The sequence below is a fragment of the Poecilia formosa genome, unplaced genomic scaffold (genome assembly GCF_000485575.1).
Source record: "Poecilia formosa unplaced genomic scaffold, Poecilia_formosa-5.1.2 Scaffold142, whole genome shotgun sequence".
Taxonomy (NCBI): Eukaryota; Metazoa; Chordata; class Actinopteri; order Cyprinodontiformes; family Poeciliidae; genus Poecilia; species Poecilia formosa.
In genome coordinates this window covers 697,183-712,895 of record NW_006800081.1, presented here as the reverse complement: position 1 = coordinate 712,895, position 15,713 = coordinate 697,183, and the positions used below count along the sequence as shown (strand labels likewise).

At 36.7% G+C, this 15,713-nt stretch overlaps 2 protein-coding genes across 4 annotated transcripts in view; both read right to left on the bottom strand.

The window, feature by feature from the left end:
- The window catches only part of nacc1a (nucleus accumbens associated 1, BEN and BTB (POZ) domain containing a), a 28,551-nt gene extending 25,514 nt beyond the window's left edge, over window positions 1-3,037 (bottom strand). The window contains exon 1 of the mRNA XM_007562881.2: window positions 28-3,037. The gene's annotated coding sequence lies outside the window, so the exon portion shown is untranslated. The remainder of the gene's footprint in view (window positions 1-27) is intronic.
- A 1,937-nt stretch (window positions 3,038-4,974) lies between these two features.
- Window positions 4,975-15,713, bottom strand: part of LOC103145434 (uncharacterized) — a 277,103-nt gene continuing 266,364 nt past the window's right edge. For all 3 annotated transcript variants that reach the window (XM_016676792.1, XM_016676791.1, XM_016676793.1), the window contains 10 exons: window positions 14,264-14,569; window positions 8,044-8,361; window positions 7,648-7,932; window positions 7,159-7,473; window positions 6,767-7,051; window positions 6,350-6,679; window positions 5,942-6,259; window positions 5,579-5,866; window positions 5,293-5,441; window positions 4,975-5,186 (listed from right to left, as the gene is read on the bottom strand). In XM_016676792.1, the coding sequence (XP_016532278.1) occupies window positions 5,178-5,186; window positions 5,293-5,441; window positions 5,579-5,866; window positions 5,942-6,259; window positions 6,350-6,679; window positions 6,767-7,051; window positions 7,159-7,473; window positions 7,648-7,932; window positions 8,044-8,361; window positions 14,264-14,569 (2,603 nt within the window). In that variant the 3' untranslated portion in view covers window positions 4,975-5,177. The remainder of the gene's footprint in view (window positions 5,187-5,292; window positions 5,442-5,578; window positions 5,867-5,941; window positions 6,260-6,349; window positions 6,680-6,766; window positions 7,052-7,158; window positions 7,474-7,647; window positions 7,933-8,043; window positions 8,362-14,263; window positions 14,570-15,713) is intronic.

Here is a 15,713-nt window from a genome sequence, read left to right as displayed (position 1 = left end):
AAAAAAAAAAAAAAGCAAGACACTCACCCCCTCACTGGGAAGCTGATGCAGAGCGTTGGTCTAAAGGAGGAGACGCAGCGCTCTCTCCCCCCGTTTTTCCTCGATCCGGCCGGCCATTCAGTGCGAACGGAACGGCGATAGCAGAGCCATCGAGGGCGGTACAGTATCCCGGGGGATTGCGGAACACAGAGCCACTGATCGCACAGAGCAGAGGAGGAGGAAGACAAGCATGACGCGCTCGTCACTCAATCGCATGATCGTTTCGAGCGCAGCCTCATTTTGGGGGGAGACCTATCCCTGAACGGCGGAGAGTGTTTGCGCATTGGCACAGCAGCGGGGCTGCATCGAGAGAGACTAGTCTCTCAGTTTTCCTGCTGCTCCCCGCCTGTCAGTGGAGAAACCCGGGGAAAGTAGGCCGACTGGCTGTACTCATTTCAGCTCGATTAAATTCTGGGCACGCATTTGAATTAGCGTCAAACCTTCTGAAAAAAGAAAAAAAAAATGCTGGGCAAGAAACCTCTAAAGCCATTTTTGTTGTATTTTCTTATATATTGTGACCTTAATGTGTGGATCTGTCTTATATGGTTATTTATTGTGATAGGTTTTAATTCATGCTGCATCACAGTGGCGGTTCTTGCATTAACAGCACCCTGGGCAAGCCCCTTTTTTATTTTTTTGCTGCCCCCAAGTTGTACAACACAACTGTTTGTGAAGACTGGATTTCTCCAGCTAAAAAAAGAAAAGAAAAGAAAAGAAAAGTCATGGTAATCTGTGATTCACTCTAAGGTTGTTGTCACACCCGATAGTCTGGTAGACTGTTTGATTGTGGATGGAAATTGCAGTATTCGTTACATTTTCTGCTGGTGCAGTTCGCTTTCACACTCTGTTGTGTCAAACAAACCAAACCGTTTGAAAAATCTGTTCCCACCCCTTGCCTGTGGTGACACTCCACCAAAAACCACCGAAGGAAACTACGCGAAAACCTCTGAAGAACATACTGAGCATATCTCATTTCTTCACGAAATGTAAACAAAAATGGAGTGGTGTCAGATTTTAGCGGCTGTAGGATTTCTCCTTTGTCCTTGGCAAAAGACCGCGAGCCATCTCTCACTCTTGCACTTGATTAGCACATTTGTTTTTGGTTGCATTTCACTTTCTGGTCTCCATTCCACTTGGAATTGACATATTCCTTCAAAGCATGCCGGAGTTCGCTTCATTTGAAACAAGGTTTAGGTGTTTAGCTGGACCAGAGTCTGCTTTTTTGGTCTGCAGCAGCAGAGTTTGATTGCACATTCACACCTCCCCAAACAAACCAGACTGTTTAGGCAAACAAACTAGTGTTCAAATAAACCAGACTAAACAGGGTGTGAGCAATAACTTGATGTTCTTTTTCTTAGATGCAAGCAGGAGGTCCCTGCTTAACATACCAGGCTCCAACTCTCCATTGACTTCTCATGCACATAAAACAATATGAAACTTGTTGTGGGTACAAATCACAGATAAATAAGCCACTTTTAAGGACAGTACTTGACTTGATCTTACTTAAAGAACAGAACTTCTTTCATGGATGTGCAATTACTTTTATTTTAGCTGAAAAGAAACTAAATTGAAGTTATCTGCACATAAGAGTCACTGCCCAGCTTCAGCTATTACAGCTAGAAAATGTAGTAGTGATGGACTCAGACCTGAACCTTAAGAGAGACACAAAGACAATATTAAACTCGACCTTCCATCACCTGAATAATGTTTTCAGGATCTTGAGAAACTCATACATTTATCTTCAGCCAAATTGATTTTTGCAGCAGCGTCTTCACAGGTCTGCCAAAAAAGTCACACTTATGCAGCTGCTTACTCTCTCACTAAAACTCGAAAAATAGAACACATCACCCTGGTTTGAAAGTCCTCCCCTTGACTTCCTGTAGCTCAGAGAATAGACTTTAAAATACTTTTGTTAGTTTACACCTTAGCACCAAAATACATTACAGCTTTGTTGCTGTTGTATCAGCCGTCCACACCACTTAGGTTTTCTAGTTCAAGTCTACTCTGGATCCTTAGATTTAAAACCATACATGGAGAAGCAGCATCCTTCTATGCATAGTTAGATTTTTTTCAACATTTTGTCCCATCATAACCTCACGTTTTGGTATATCATGTTAAAATTTGTGTGATAGAGAAACATTAAGTAGTGAAAAATTGTGCAGTGGCTGCAAAATGATAGCATTCAAAATGTTCTGTGAACAGTCTGGCAGCATCCGACTGTTTCTCCAAGGACAAGCGAGAAATGTACTGCCTTCTTTTTGTATGCTGACTAATAATTTCAATTAGGATTTGCTTTTTTAAATGTTGAATTTCTTTACTATTTCAAATTCCATCTCAATTAAAAGGGACCGTTTCCGTTGCTTAAATTTGAATGCAGAAAAATGGCAACGCAGAAACTGGGGGGTGTGATTCATGTGGAACTGGATTTAACACAGAAGGAAACCCTTTCTGACAAGCCTCAGTAAGATATATATCCAAAAACTTTGATCTCAAAGAGACTTTGATTGGTTCTTTGAAGCATATGTTTATCACGGGAACTGAACTGCTCCTTGATTGATGCAATTTTCCAACAACTCCTCTGATGGAGAAGCGCAAGTGTTTCAAATCTGGCCGTTCTTTTCAGCTGAAAAGCTCAAAACAGATTTCCATGTGTGCATGTAAATGACCTCCTCCCCAGTCTTTGTGCAACACTTGCAGCGGGTGAGCCTATTGATTTACTAGAGCCCAGTGAACACAGGGTGCTCCTAGACTGATGTTTCCACCAGGTGTCTCCACACAGGATCTGGGCTGGTCGTGAGTGGCTGTGAATGAAATGAAGATGCAGCTGTAGAAGCTCATCTGCTAGAGGAAGGTTGGGCCCAAGCCATTTGGAGCTCAAATCTAAACTTGGAGCACAAGCAGTAGCCTAAAATGTGCACACTGCGATTTAGATCACCCAAAGGTGGCCAATTTATATATTAAAAAGTTTCAACATTGATTTGTATAAATGTGAAAGTTGTAATAAAACCGAAGCCGCGTACATCAAATACATCAGGTCTTTATCTCCTTTTATTCTTTAATGAAATAAAAAACAGCAACTTGATTTTTCATAAATTCAAAATCAAATTCCCTGAGTGGGATGAGTACTGCTGAAGAAATGATGATTGGTCTGCAGCTCAGTAGCGGCTGTGCAGGTTAATCAAGACACAACAGCAGTTTAAATTCATCTGCTTAAAATCTATATTTACTGTTTTTCAGGAACAAAATTATTTTAGGAAATACATTTTGTTGTATGCTTTTACTATAAATTTAATGTAAAATTTTATTACATTCACAAACTTTACTTCAATGATAAACTGAGAACTTTAAAATACAGTGGAAAAAAAGTGGGTATTTTTCTTATATTTGCTTATGAATCGCTACATTTGTTTTAATGTGCAATTACAATTCTTTACTGGAAAATAAACAATTTTGCATTGTTTGCCTATAACAGGAGTTAATGAATTAGATGTTATTCTCTTTAGGCCTTAAAGATGACATGATTATGCTCCTAATATTTATAAGGCAATAGGACTCCTACGAGTTTTGTTATTGATTTTAAGACGGAAGTAATTCTGGTGGAACTGATGTCTTGTTTGTTGCAGTGATCGGGTTTTTATAGTTATTAATCAAAGCAACACTGTCTATTGGATTTCAACTTAGAAAAAGATTGTGGCTAAATGTAATGAAGTCAAATATATTTTTTAAGACTTTCTTTTCACATTTTGTTTCCTCCCTGCGGCCAATTATTCATAAGTAATCGTCGACTTTCTCACTCTGCTTCCCATAAACCTGTAATAAATGTTACAACCACTAGGTGACACTGTTACAATTAAGTTTAAGTACAGGTCCTTAGATGAACTGTCAGTCCAAGTGACTTTTCGTAAACAGCTTCTTTTGAAGCAGGACAAATTATGCCATTACAATAATAACACCATTAAGAACATTTAGACTCTTTTCTTGCTTTTCTGTAAAGGCAATTGTATCTGTAATAGTCGATGCTCTACCATTTCACTCTAGGCTTGATCAAAGTAAGCTTAAATATAGCAATGATGGCGTTAATTTGTTTAATCATGAATGCACTGGGGTAAAATGGACATACATTTAACTGTTTTTGCTCATCTGTAGTTCAGACTATGACATCATCTGACGTTAACAAGGATGTGTGAGAAATCTGAACATGTTAAACATATTCCGTTTTTTTCCAAGGTGCTACATGACTTTCAGGTAACATTCTCCGTACATGTTTGACTGTTGCATCCGTGAAAAGATGTTTGCCTGCAGCTTAAACTTTGTTTTCATGAAAGTACAAAGGGATCGAGCCTCGTCTGATACTTTGGAAGAAATGGAGATGAGATAAATAATGCAATTACAGGGAAATGCTTCCATGATTCTTTTCTGTTGGCCCCTTGACACAAGACTGGCAGCCGCACACTGCGACTCCCTCCCAGCAACAGCGTCACAGATATGGGCCGTCTGCCACGGGGTCCACAGCCAATCGAGGACACAAACTCTGCCAGATCGGTACAGCAGCCAATAGTAAACCTTTGTGTTCCTGGTGTAATCTCTCTGAGAAATAGATTCCAATGAACCCACAAGGTGCACAAAAGGCAAACACAAGCCTAAAGTGGAAACTCAAATGAAATATGCACACAGTCCAACTTGTGCATCTGTAAATTAAAACAAAACATTTGTTTTAGTTTTTTGATAAAGTCACAATTGTTATTTTGCTTCCTCGTAACGATGCAAAAAAAAAAGAAAAGAAAAAAAAAAACTAAAAAAAAAAAAAAAAATCTCGGATTTAAAACTGCATAATTTCTGTGTTGGAAGTTGAAACGAGCAAAGCTGAACGTAGAACTTTGTCTCCATCTTGTGGACAATTTGTTCAGGTACAGAAAACATTGATAAAATATAGCACACGGTAGTATCATTAATTTTATTTATCTTAACAGCATTTACATCTCACACCAAATACAGAAGAGAAACACGATAACTCTCCAAAAATATTTGCTATAAACTAGAACAAAGAACACAAAAGAAAAAAAGCAAAATTAAAAAAATAATGAGCCACTCTATGCACACCAAACTGAAAAAAAATGTAAAATGTCTTCTGATTGTCACTATTTTGTCTGAAAGTAGAAGAAAAGAAAATGTGTCAACATGACAGTGATTAACATTCTAACTCAAAATTGTACTCAGTGAAGTACCTGCAGCAACACTATAGCTGATTCTTACCTTAATGATGAGGACAACAAGAGAAAATATGATGGTGAAGAGGAAAAAGCAGAGGAAAGTTAGTGCCATAGTCCAGGTTTCCTTCATTGTATCTTGACTCACATCAGTGTCTTTGATAGCATCAAAGAAGCTACAGTTCTCCAGCGTGTCTGTAGAAAATGTAGAGATTCACTGGTAATAAGCTTATGATGACTTTAGTGGAAATAAAGAGTTAATTAAAAATAAATCTGACTCACAGTGTTAAACACAAACTCTTTAACACTCAAGAATAATGTAGTTCGCATACCTGGTTCAGACATGTTCACTGAGACGGTGGCGCCTTCATGTGTCACCCGACAGGTGATAACCACGCCAGGTAAGGTGTCAATTGGCGCAAGGCGAAGGCGGCTAAGAATGTTAAATTTCCTATCTGGCCCTATGTAGGGCTCGGTTGTGTTGTAGTCCGACAGCTCTGTGGTTTCACTGCGGAGCCAAGTGATATTGATGGATTTTGGGTTGAAGCCCGAGACCAGACACATGAGCTCGTTCTCTCCCCGGAGCAAGACGGCTGAGGGTTTGGTGTACCTCACAGTGGCTGAGGAAATAAGTTATTTGTTCAGAGTGTACTGTAGAAGAAAATGCGATTTCTGAAAACTGATCGTTAGCTTACCAAACACGTCACTTATGCTGGTTTCAAATGGAGTCTCGGAGGATTCATGTCTGACGACACAAGAGTAAGTTGAGTTATTGTTCTCAGCCTTAGTTACATTTAGTCTGCTCCTCATTGAAAAATAGCGTGTTCCCGGTTCCTTCCAAGAAGGACTGTCAATATAGCGAGATGCTGGGAGTTGTTGGCCATTTTCTGTCCACTGAACAATGATGTCAGATGGAAAAAATGCTGAAACTAAGCAAGTAAGCGTGACGCTGTCAGATGTATACAGCTCATCAAAAGTTGGCTCCACTATCCTCAGAACTGGCTGATACAGATCTGGAAACACCAACACAAAACAGAAGGAAAGAAATGTTAAATAATATTTAAGATAACATTTGTAAATAGTCCTCAGAGTGCTTGCAATACCTGTACTTTTGCTGATATAGTCTATATAGCTTTTGGTGGAACACAGATGTTTTCCCTCACAAGACACTTGCTTATTTGAGTGCCAGTCCTCTGCTGACACATAGAGGGAGCTGTGTAAAGTTTCCGTTCCGTTCTTGTGACTCACAGGTTTTTCCATATTGATATTACTTGGGGAAGCTTGGTGATCTCCTACTTTCCAGATTATGGAGAAATCACAAAGACTAGTCCCAACAAAAAGACATGTAACAGTCACCCGTCCCCCCTTTTGGAGTTCCTCCAGTTTAGGTCTCTGAATATAGACGGCGACCATATGAGAAGATTTTGGCGTAACTAAGAGAGAAAATAAATCCTTGATAAAGCAGGTGATCCATATTTAAAACCAGAAAACTACATGGACAGATTTAATTAGAATTTTACCTGAACAGACACTGATATCCTTTTCGACATTTTTCTTTAGAGAACTGTCAGACACTTCACATGTAAATACCATTCCTCTTTTCCACTCAGCATGACCAACATGCAGTTGACTCATCACAGCAGCAAGACCGTTGTTATTCATACTGAAGTCTGGATTTGATGGGTTTATTTCCTTTGACCCGTTAAACCATTTGATTTGTGGGTCGAAGCCGCGTCCAGAACACACTAGTGTTTGTTGCTCAAATCCTTCACTGGGAGCAGGATGAACTTCCACTGAGGGCTCCACTAAAGTATTTTGAGAAAAGAAATTTAAACAGATTAAAAAAAAATAGATAAAAAAAATGAGCACTAGGTAGCAATGGGTTTTCCAAGAAGATGCAAACAATTCTCACCAAAAATTCTGCTCATCAAATTTGACTTGAAGGGACTGTTGGAGTAGCCTTGGGTCACTGTGCACGAGACATTTGTGTCACTTTTCCAGGAGTTTCTAGGAACAGAGAAACTTCTACTGACTGAATGAGGGCCGGATCCTTCAGGAAGATTAATATAATATTTTTGCGAAGCATCAGCTCCGTTCACTTGAAATGTGACATAGAGGTCCTGCGGGGAGAGCTGCGAGACGTCACACTGGAAGACGGCACTTTGTTCCTTCAGCAGCTCTGAGAAGGATCTTCTGATCTCCACCTGTGGACGTGTAACTGGAGGCCCTGGATCATAACAGGTAAAAAATAAAAGTATGGTGACATACAGTGTCACCGAAACTATATAACTATATAACACAACGTAAAACTGAAAAATGTTACAGCACATTTTAGAGATTGTGTCATGTTTTATAACTTTGAAGACAGTCCTTTAGTATTCGTATTATTGTCTCATTTTACCTGAAATATTAACGGCCTTCGTATTTGAGAAGCAAAGATGTTCAGCTTTACACTGAATTGTTTTCGTTTTTGCCCATATCTCCGATGAAACCTTCAGTGTAGTGCTTACAAACATGTCATTTCTTGTTAGGCTTGTATGCTGCACTGAAACCCCGTCCATTTCCCAGGTCAGATTGGGATTAAGCACGGTGGTCATGGAACACTTTGCTTCCACTTCAGACTCTGTCGTCACTTTCATGAAGTTTGGGATCTCTATATAAATGGGAGGCTTGTATTTTCCATAGACTACAAAAACAATAACAACAACAACAAAAAAACACAACAACACTTCAATATATATGGACTAATTTTATCCAATTTACTATTTGGTTTGTGACAATGCCTGTAGAGACTTACTCTGACAGATGTTTATTGTTTCTGTTGAATTTTTGGCTTTGTGAATAGACTTGCACTTAAATGTTGATCCTTTCATCCATGCTTCCTTGTCTGGAATAATCTCAGTGGTTTGAGTGTAGGTTCTGTCCTCCTCATTTGCGCTTATAAAATTTCTCACATCTTGCTTGCTTGATAGAAGCTGGTTCTCCTTGTACCACTCCACTGTTAGGTCCTTGGGAAAGTAGTCGCTCAAAGCGCAGACAAGTCTGACATTAGAAATATTGAGTTCTCCATCCCAAACAGGGTACAAGGTGATGTTTGGGGGATTACTCCGGGCAGCTGTGGAAGAGAGGAGATTGCATGACATTACAAAGCTAAGCAGGGGTTCTATAAAGATGAAATCTGATTAAAGTTAATCCATACATACCTTCATGCTGTGGTCTTTAACTAACAACCAACTTTAACTAATAACCAACTCTGAATTTCAGGTGCAGTTTGCTTTTATTTACATTAGATGGCAGAGTTTTATATCCCACATTATACAACAAAAAAAAATAAAATAAAAGTAGCAAAAAATAGTTTTAAAAGTCTGTTGAACAGATGTTGAGCTTGACAGAGCAGAGCGACCAGGGCATGCAACGAGCGGAAGGCTTGTGTAACACCCAGGTCCAAAACGGGACCGAAAAGCAGAAGTGAAACAGAGCAGAGAGCAACAGAGCAGCACAGACAGCAGGTGTGAGGTGCAGTTATGCCAGTAAGAGAAACAGAGAACACATCTAAATATCTCAGGTTGCTTTACATAAGACATCACACAGACAATCTCTCGTTACTTTGCCAAAGATTTTAGTTTTCAAGTCCAGTAATAACAGACCGAAAAAAGTAACCATGAGGCGAAAAGTGCTAATTTACATGCAGAGTTGAACATGGGTCATTGATTCCAGGTGCTGGTGGTGTGATGAGAACAAGAATGTCAAGCAAAAAATACACAACTGAGAACAGTGTTAAAATATTGTAAAGAAATAAAAAGAGTAAAGCAGTTCTCCTCTTTCAAAACTGCATCGCAAAATGATTTGAAGCTTTGAGATTTGGAAGGATCGACAAATATCATTTGCAATTACTTACATGATATAAAAAGTATAAGAAAATTTCAGAAAAAAAGATGTTTTTGTATTTTTTTTTTTAATCTATCAAATGTCCTTTTTATGTACTTCTGGTTTCATTTGACCTGTAAAGAAAAAAGGAAAAAGAAAAACATGCATTAAAAACAGTGTTATATCATTGTGTTGCTGATATTATTTATCAACATTTATGGACTTAATGAATGTAATAATGCTCTGCTGAGCTGTTTTGTTATATATGGACACTCTATTGCAAGCAATGCAAAGCTAACTCAGATCAAAAGTGCTAATTATCTTTGTAACAGATAAATTATATCATAAAGTGGTTTCAGAAGACATTTTACACAATAATAAAAATTAAAAAATATTACTTTTATTCATTTTTAAATAAAACAACATATTACACCTTTCATAAAATATTTGGATAATTTACAAAAGCTCTCTTCATGTAATTTAATTTTTAAGCTGAACATTTTTAATGCATTTAGCTACTATTATTTTCGTACTAAAACACCAAAGATTGCTAATTGTTTTCTTTTTAAGACATCTTTTGTTATTATGATTGTGCAGTGTGAAAATATTGTGTTGTTTTTAGAATGTTAAAGTACTTAGATTAACAATATATAAAATTAAATGAGGTACATTTTTTGATCATTTAATTATAAGTATTATTTTGGCAAAATAAAATTAATAAAAGAATGAGCTAATTTTATTGTTATTTTTATTCTACAATTGTTAGTCTGATGTGGAAAGCTTGAAATCCTTATTTTCATGGCACTATAAATATTTCACATGACAAGATATTAGCAGGAAATATAAAGTTTTTTTTTTATTAGCAACAATACACTAAGTTATATAAATAAATAGCTGGTGGATTTCTGCCTCATTGGTCACTGACGTTATTCATTAAAGCAATGTATTCTTTAAGTCATCACAAATTAACAGGTTTATCAGCTAATTAATTTTCTCTCTGTTTTAATTTAACTTTGTTATTAATTTTAGAACCTGAAATGAAAAGAAAAAAAGGTTTGAGATACTTAAAAGTGATTCCACCAAAGTGTTGAAGTGTCCATTTTAGAGTAATTTCTAGAATCTATAAACTCTATAAACTAGAATAGCAATTATTGTGAACCAGTGCAATGAAAAGGAGCTGAAATGTTTGACTTTGAAGGACTCTCTGACAAAATATTGCATATTTCAATAGAGAATTACATTTTCTGCATTATGGAAAACAATTTTATTTTGGAAATTTCTATGTAGATCCTTTATTTCACCTGTTTTGATGTTGCACTTTAGAAACACCAGCTGTTGGAGAAATTGTTTCTCTGAAAAGCCCAATTGTCTCCTATAATATTAATATAGGCTTTTATTAATATTAATAATAATAAAATTATTATTATTATTATTATTATTACTTTATGTACTTTTTACATAAAGTACTTTACATTTGAGAACAATCTCAGAGTTACATGACAGTTCAACATGCTTTTCATCTTGCTCAAATTTTTAGGCCAAATAAGTATTTTTGATACGTCAATTTATGCCCAATTCCTAATCCGATTATAATAAAATGTGCAATTTAACTATGAAGAACACCATTAAGGTTAATAAACATACATAACATACATATACTCTTCTGGTAAATTTCAATATTCATTTAAAACAACTGAAGTATTTAGCATTGCAACTAAAAAAAGCCATAAGTAGGAAAAATGGTTAAAGAAAGAACTACTAGGTATGAAACTGTTTTACAAAATGATTGTCAGGCATGAAAATATGAATTATGTTTTTATAACTCTAGAAGACACAAGGAACTCTAAATTAGGTTAAACAAAATTGCGTTTTAACATCATGTTGTTGAATGTATGTAATTTAGTACAAAGGAAAATGACAAAAAATGCCTTGTTTTAGATTTAACTGCATCATAAATACATTACAGCTGTAAAAATGTTATTCAAGGGTGTGCCTACTTTCTCCTCCAAAGTCTTTGCTCATATCCACTGCAGTGGAGTGTTTGTCATTTTGCAAATACACATTTGGTTTTAAGTTTCTAATGTCAGTAATTCCACATTTGTGCCTACTTCAATTTGTTGCGTTACCTTAAATGCAGTGGTCCCGATGGAGAAGACCAGAGTGAGGAGGAAGAGAAGGATGAAGGTGATTGCCGTGTTAGTCATGTCATCTTCTTCTGTGGTGATTCTACTTGAGTCAATCAGGAGGTCTGGTAGTACTGCTGTTTGAAATTAGTGTATTTTTCAGTAGTGTGAGATAATGATCCATATTTTCTTTTACTCCAGAAAACATAGGTTATAATCATGCTTTTTTCTGTTCCTTTCAATTGTTTCTAGTTTTCTGTGTCTTTAGCCATTTGAAAAATGCTACAGTAATCTGATCACTTATTACTTATGATACTGACTTGCTTGTGAAAGACCTTAACAGAGTTTAAGAGTCATCAAGACTTTTTTGGGGGTGCAAAACCCAGTAGATGAAACAGTCACATAAAGACACACCACAGAAACACAGTCAGCTCTACTTTTGCAAATGAAATGAGAAAATCTAAGTTCAATAACTGATGTTACTGAGGTGATAGTATTCTTGTAAGTACTATGGCATTTGAAATCCTTCTATATTATTATTGCACAACTATTTGAAGTATAAATATGTAGAACTCAAATGAAGTGTTATTAGGGTTGCATGAGGACAAAACTCACGTAAAACGTGACACGAACATTCAGTTTCGACACCAGATCAAGTTCACACAAAGTGCAAGCGACAAACATCAACACAGTCGGCGAGTATTTTTTTTTTTTATTTTCATTTTAAATTTGCACTAAAAACACACAAACAGTTTAAAAATCACAAGCAACAGACATCAAACGAGAAGGGAAAAAAAAAAAGAAAAACAAGACGCATAGACACATCTACTGGGCCTTGCACGTTTCAGGGACGTTCATGTTAAGGTTGACCACATTGGTTTTTTCAAAGGTTCTGGATCCAATGGATCTGACAATCGATTTGCTTGACTTTGCCACAGACTCGTGATGAACAGCACAGCTATACACCACATCTTTCTCATTCCATTGTTCTTGTGTGAGGATCAACTGGCTGTAAACGGAGAAGAATCCATTGTTTTCCACGGGTTCTGTGGTACTGAACTGATATTTTGTGCCTGCCTTTTCATCATCGACAAGCCAGTCCACATAAATCTCCCGAGGAGAGAAGTCTTTCACATAGCAAGTCAGAACCACTGTTTTTTCTCTAGTTTGCTCTAAGGGAGGCAACATAAACACTGATGGACGCTTAGAAGCTCCTCCTGTAAGCATGAGAGAACAGTTAGGGTCACAGATAAACTAGCACACAATCTGACGGAAACGTCTATTGTTCACGGGAAGATGTCCCTCACAATGTGTTTTCTGTCATGAGAAGAAGAAATAAAGACGAATTCTGAACAGTTTTCTTACCGTTGCTTCTTTTGTACTCTTTCTTCACTGGATCAATCCACTCAGTGCTGTGGACTTCACAGACACGCGTGAGCCCCTTGCTCCATTCATCAAAGGTGATCTCAATTTTAGCTAGATGTACATTGGATCCTCTATTCTCCTGTGTGGATACCACTTCCGTGTCGTCCTCGTCCAACCAGACGACCTTCTCAAATCCCGCTTTTTTTTCGGTGACTTCACATATCAGGGTTCCTTTTCCATCCAAAAAGATGTCCTTGTTTGTGGGGGGTATGATCCTTATATCCATATCTTCGCTACACCCTTCAGTGACTAAAAAAATAAAGACAAAAACAAATTAAACAGACTAGAAACATCAATTTGGTGATTAGGTATAATGTAAAAACTACCATCGTACTCACCAGCTGAACACCGCTTGTGGGACACAGTAGAATTGGTATAGACTGGAGTTTTGTCGTCTTGACCTATTCCCTTAAATAAGCATGTTAATTTTGCGCCTTCAGGCACTTCCCTGGACGGCAGTGTGAGGAGACTTGCAACACTGTACAGGATGGTTCCATTCGTGTCATTTCTTCCCTGAGACGATGTGACGACCTTATCTACTGCCCCGGTGATTACTTGATCATCTTTCAGCCATGTGATCTCATATTTATTTGGAGCAAAATCTTTGGCAAAGCAGGAGAAGTAAGCCTCCTCTTTCCCCTCATCAACGGAGGAACACACTTTAACAGTCGGAAGCTCATAAACCTTGGCTGAAAGACAAACAGATACACATATATGTTTGCAGAAGCAAGGACAAGATCTATATATATGCAGAAGACCTGGGAAACAACATGAGGCTTGGTTCATGTGGTCAGGTCTGATGTATCTTTAACTGGTTCCAACAACATAATCAAACTCATGTATTTAAGACATTCGTTCTATGAGCACAGCAGTAAGTTGTTCTATGCCATTCAAGAGGGAAATGCATCTATCCAAAATTGGCATTAAAGAACGTCAAAGAACTAACACTCACTTCTGCATATACATTGACTGGCAAGCGCAGAGTTATAGGGTTTACAACGAGGTTATTAATCAACAAACAGAAAAACAGACACAGGCAGAAGTCAGGAAACAAGAAGGATTGTTCATGCACAAAAAAACCAACAGAAGATGCAGAAGTAGTCTATGAAATAAAGAGAAAAGGTATTAGTGAGGAGGAAAACCAACTAAGTCAGATGCTGAAAATACTATTGAATTTACCCTCTTGTTCCACCTGGTAAATCCTACTAGACATCAATAAAGATATAAATAATATGCCCCATCTAAGCAATTTTAAAATCAAACTCGTTATGAATTTAAACCAAGAGTGATTTCCAATTATTAAGAACATAATTAAATATACCTTCACCAGAAACTTTAGCTGTTTTTTTTAATCTTTTTGTTTTACATAACTCAGAACTCCCATCAGTTCTGACATGAGTGGTTCTTTAAATTAATGCAAATAATTCTATTTAAAGGTCCACAATAACTAGTAAAACACCAGTTACAAGGTTATACAATTTTAGGAAATAATAAATATAATTTTTAATTTAATAAATTTGAACTATGGCATATAAGACAACTAAATGCAATTTAAAAAAAAATACTAAAAAGTAAAGATTTATAACTTTGCATTAATCTTACGTTTTGGCGGTGATGACGTGATTATAGCATGTCGTTCTCCTGCAGCGTGATTTGCAATGCATTTGAAGGATTTTCTTGCGTCCCAGTCCTGTCTTCTGACTTGAACCTGACTGATTCCCATGTATTCATTGCCTTTCTGGATTGAAGGGTACTGGATGACGTTGTTCAAAGAAGTACTGCCTTGTTCCCACGAGAAGGTGATGGAAGAGGGGTTGAAACCGGTGGCAAGACAGCCAAGGCTGACCATGTCACTACCACCAGAACCACATGGAACCAGAGGAAACAGAGTGGGAGCAGTCTGAGTGGCTGAAAATGACAAAAAAAAAGAAAAAAAAGAGCACGTTAAAAACAATATATAAATGAAATAACATAACAATTTTCCTTCAGACCTACAAAAAACAGATATTCAGAGGGCTCAATCTGTCTTTTCTTGCTTTGAAAGCCAATATTACAAACTTCAGTTACACATTTCATTGAAAGATGTCAGTCCATACAAAGCCACAAACTTTACTTATGAGACATCCATGCAAAACCTAATTTAAAATTTTAACTCATTTAACAGATAACATAAATATAGGTATACCAACCTTACCTGAAGAAACTTAGTAATACACATTTTCTTCATAAATCAAAAACAACATTGTAAGACGTTCAAGATTTAATTTATCACATCATTTCATAAAATTCGAATAAGCAACCAAAGAACATGCTCATGTTAATTTCAACAACCAAAACGTTTGCAGATTTTAAACAATTCAAATTTCACCTTACTTACAATTGTAAAAATGTATCTCTTACCCACGATTCAACAGGCAACTTGTCACATTTGAAAAAAGTCTATTTGAACTTATGATGATCATGAAAATCTCAAATACTCACAGTTTTATTTTGTAAACTCTGCAAAGGCTGCCCAGTATAGATTCTATGCAATTCATTTTGACAGTTCAAGGAATAATTTTATGGTTTTCACTTACTACAATAAATACCATCCAAACACAGTTCAGTTTGAGACATCAATTAAAACATGAAATTTAGAATTGTTAAATTGTATTTAATAAAAAGAGTCTAAAATCAAAATCATATTTCTGTAAACTTGTTCACTGATTTCTGTCCTAAGATAATTTAGAAGTCGCATTTTCATTCTCTTTTTTTGTGGTTAATTTTCAAATCTATCCGTCGTGTGACGGAATACGGCAAAATATAATCCAGTAACTACAATTACCTTTGACAATTAGAAAAACAAAAAAACATTTCATACCTGAAGTGACGGTGACCATTGTCCCTTTCCCCCAATAGTCAAAAGCTTCGTAGTAACACACTGATTAATCTGCTTAACTCTTAAGGTTGATTTACCGATTGTGAACTTCAAAGCCTTTAACACTTCAGAATCTCCACTATTTTTTTAACTCAATTCAAGCAATATAAATTAATGAAAATATCGTACATTTTA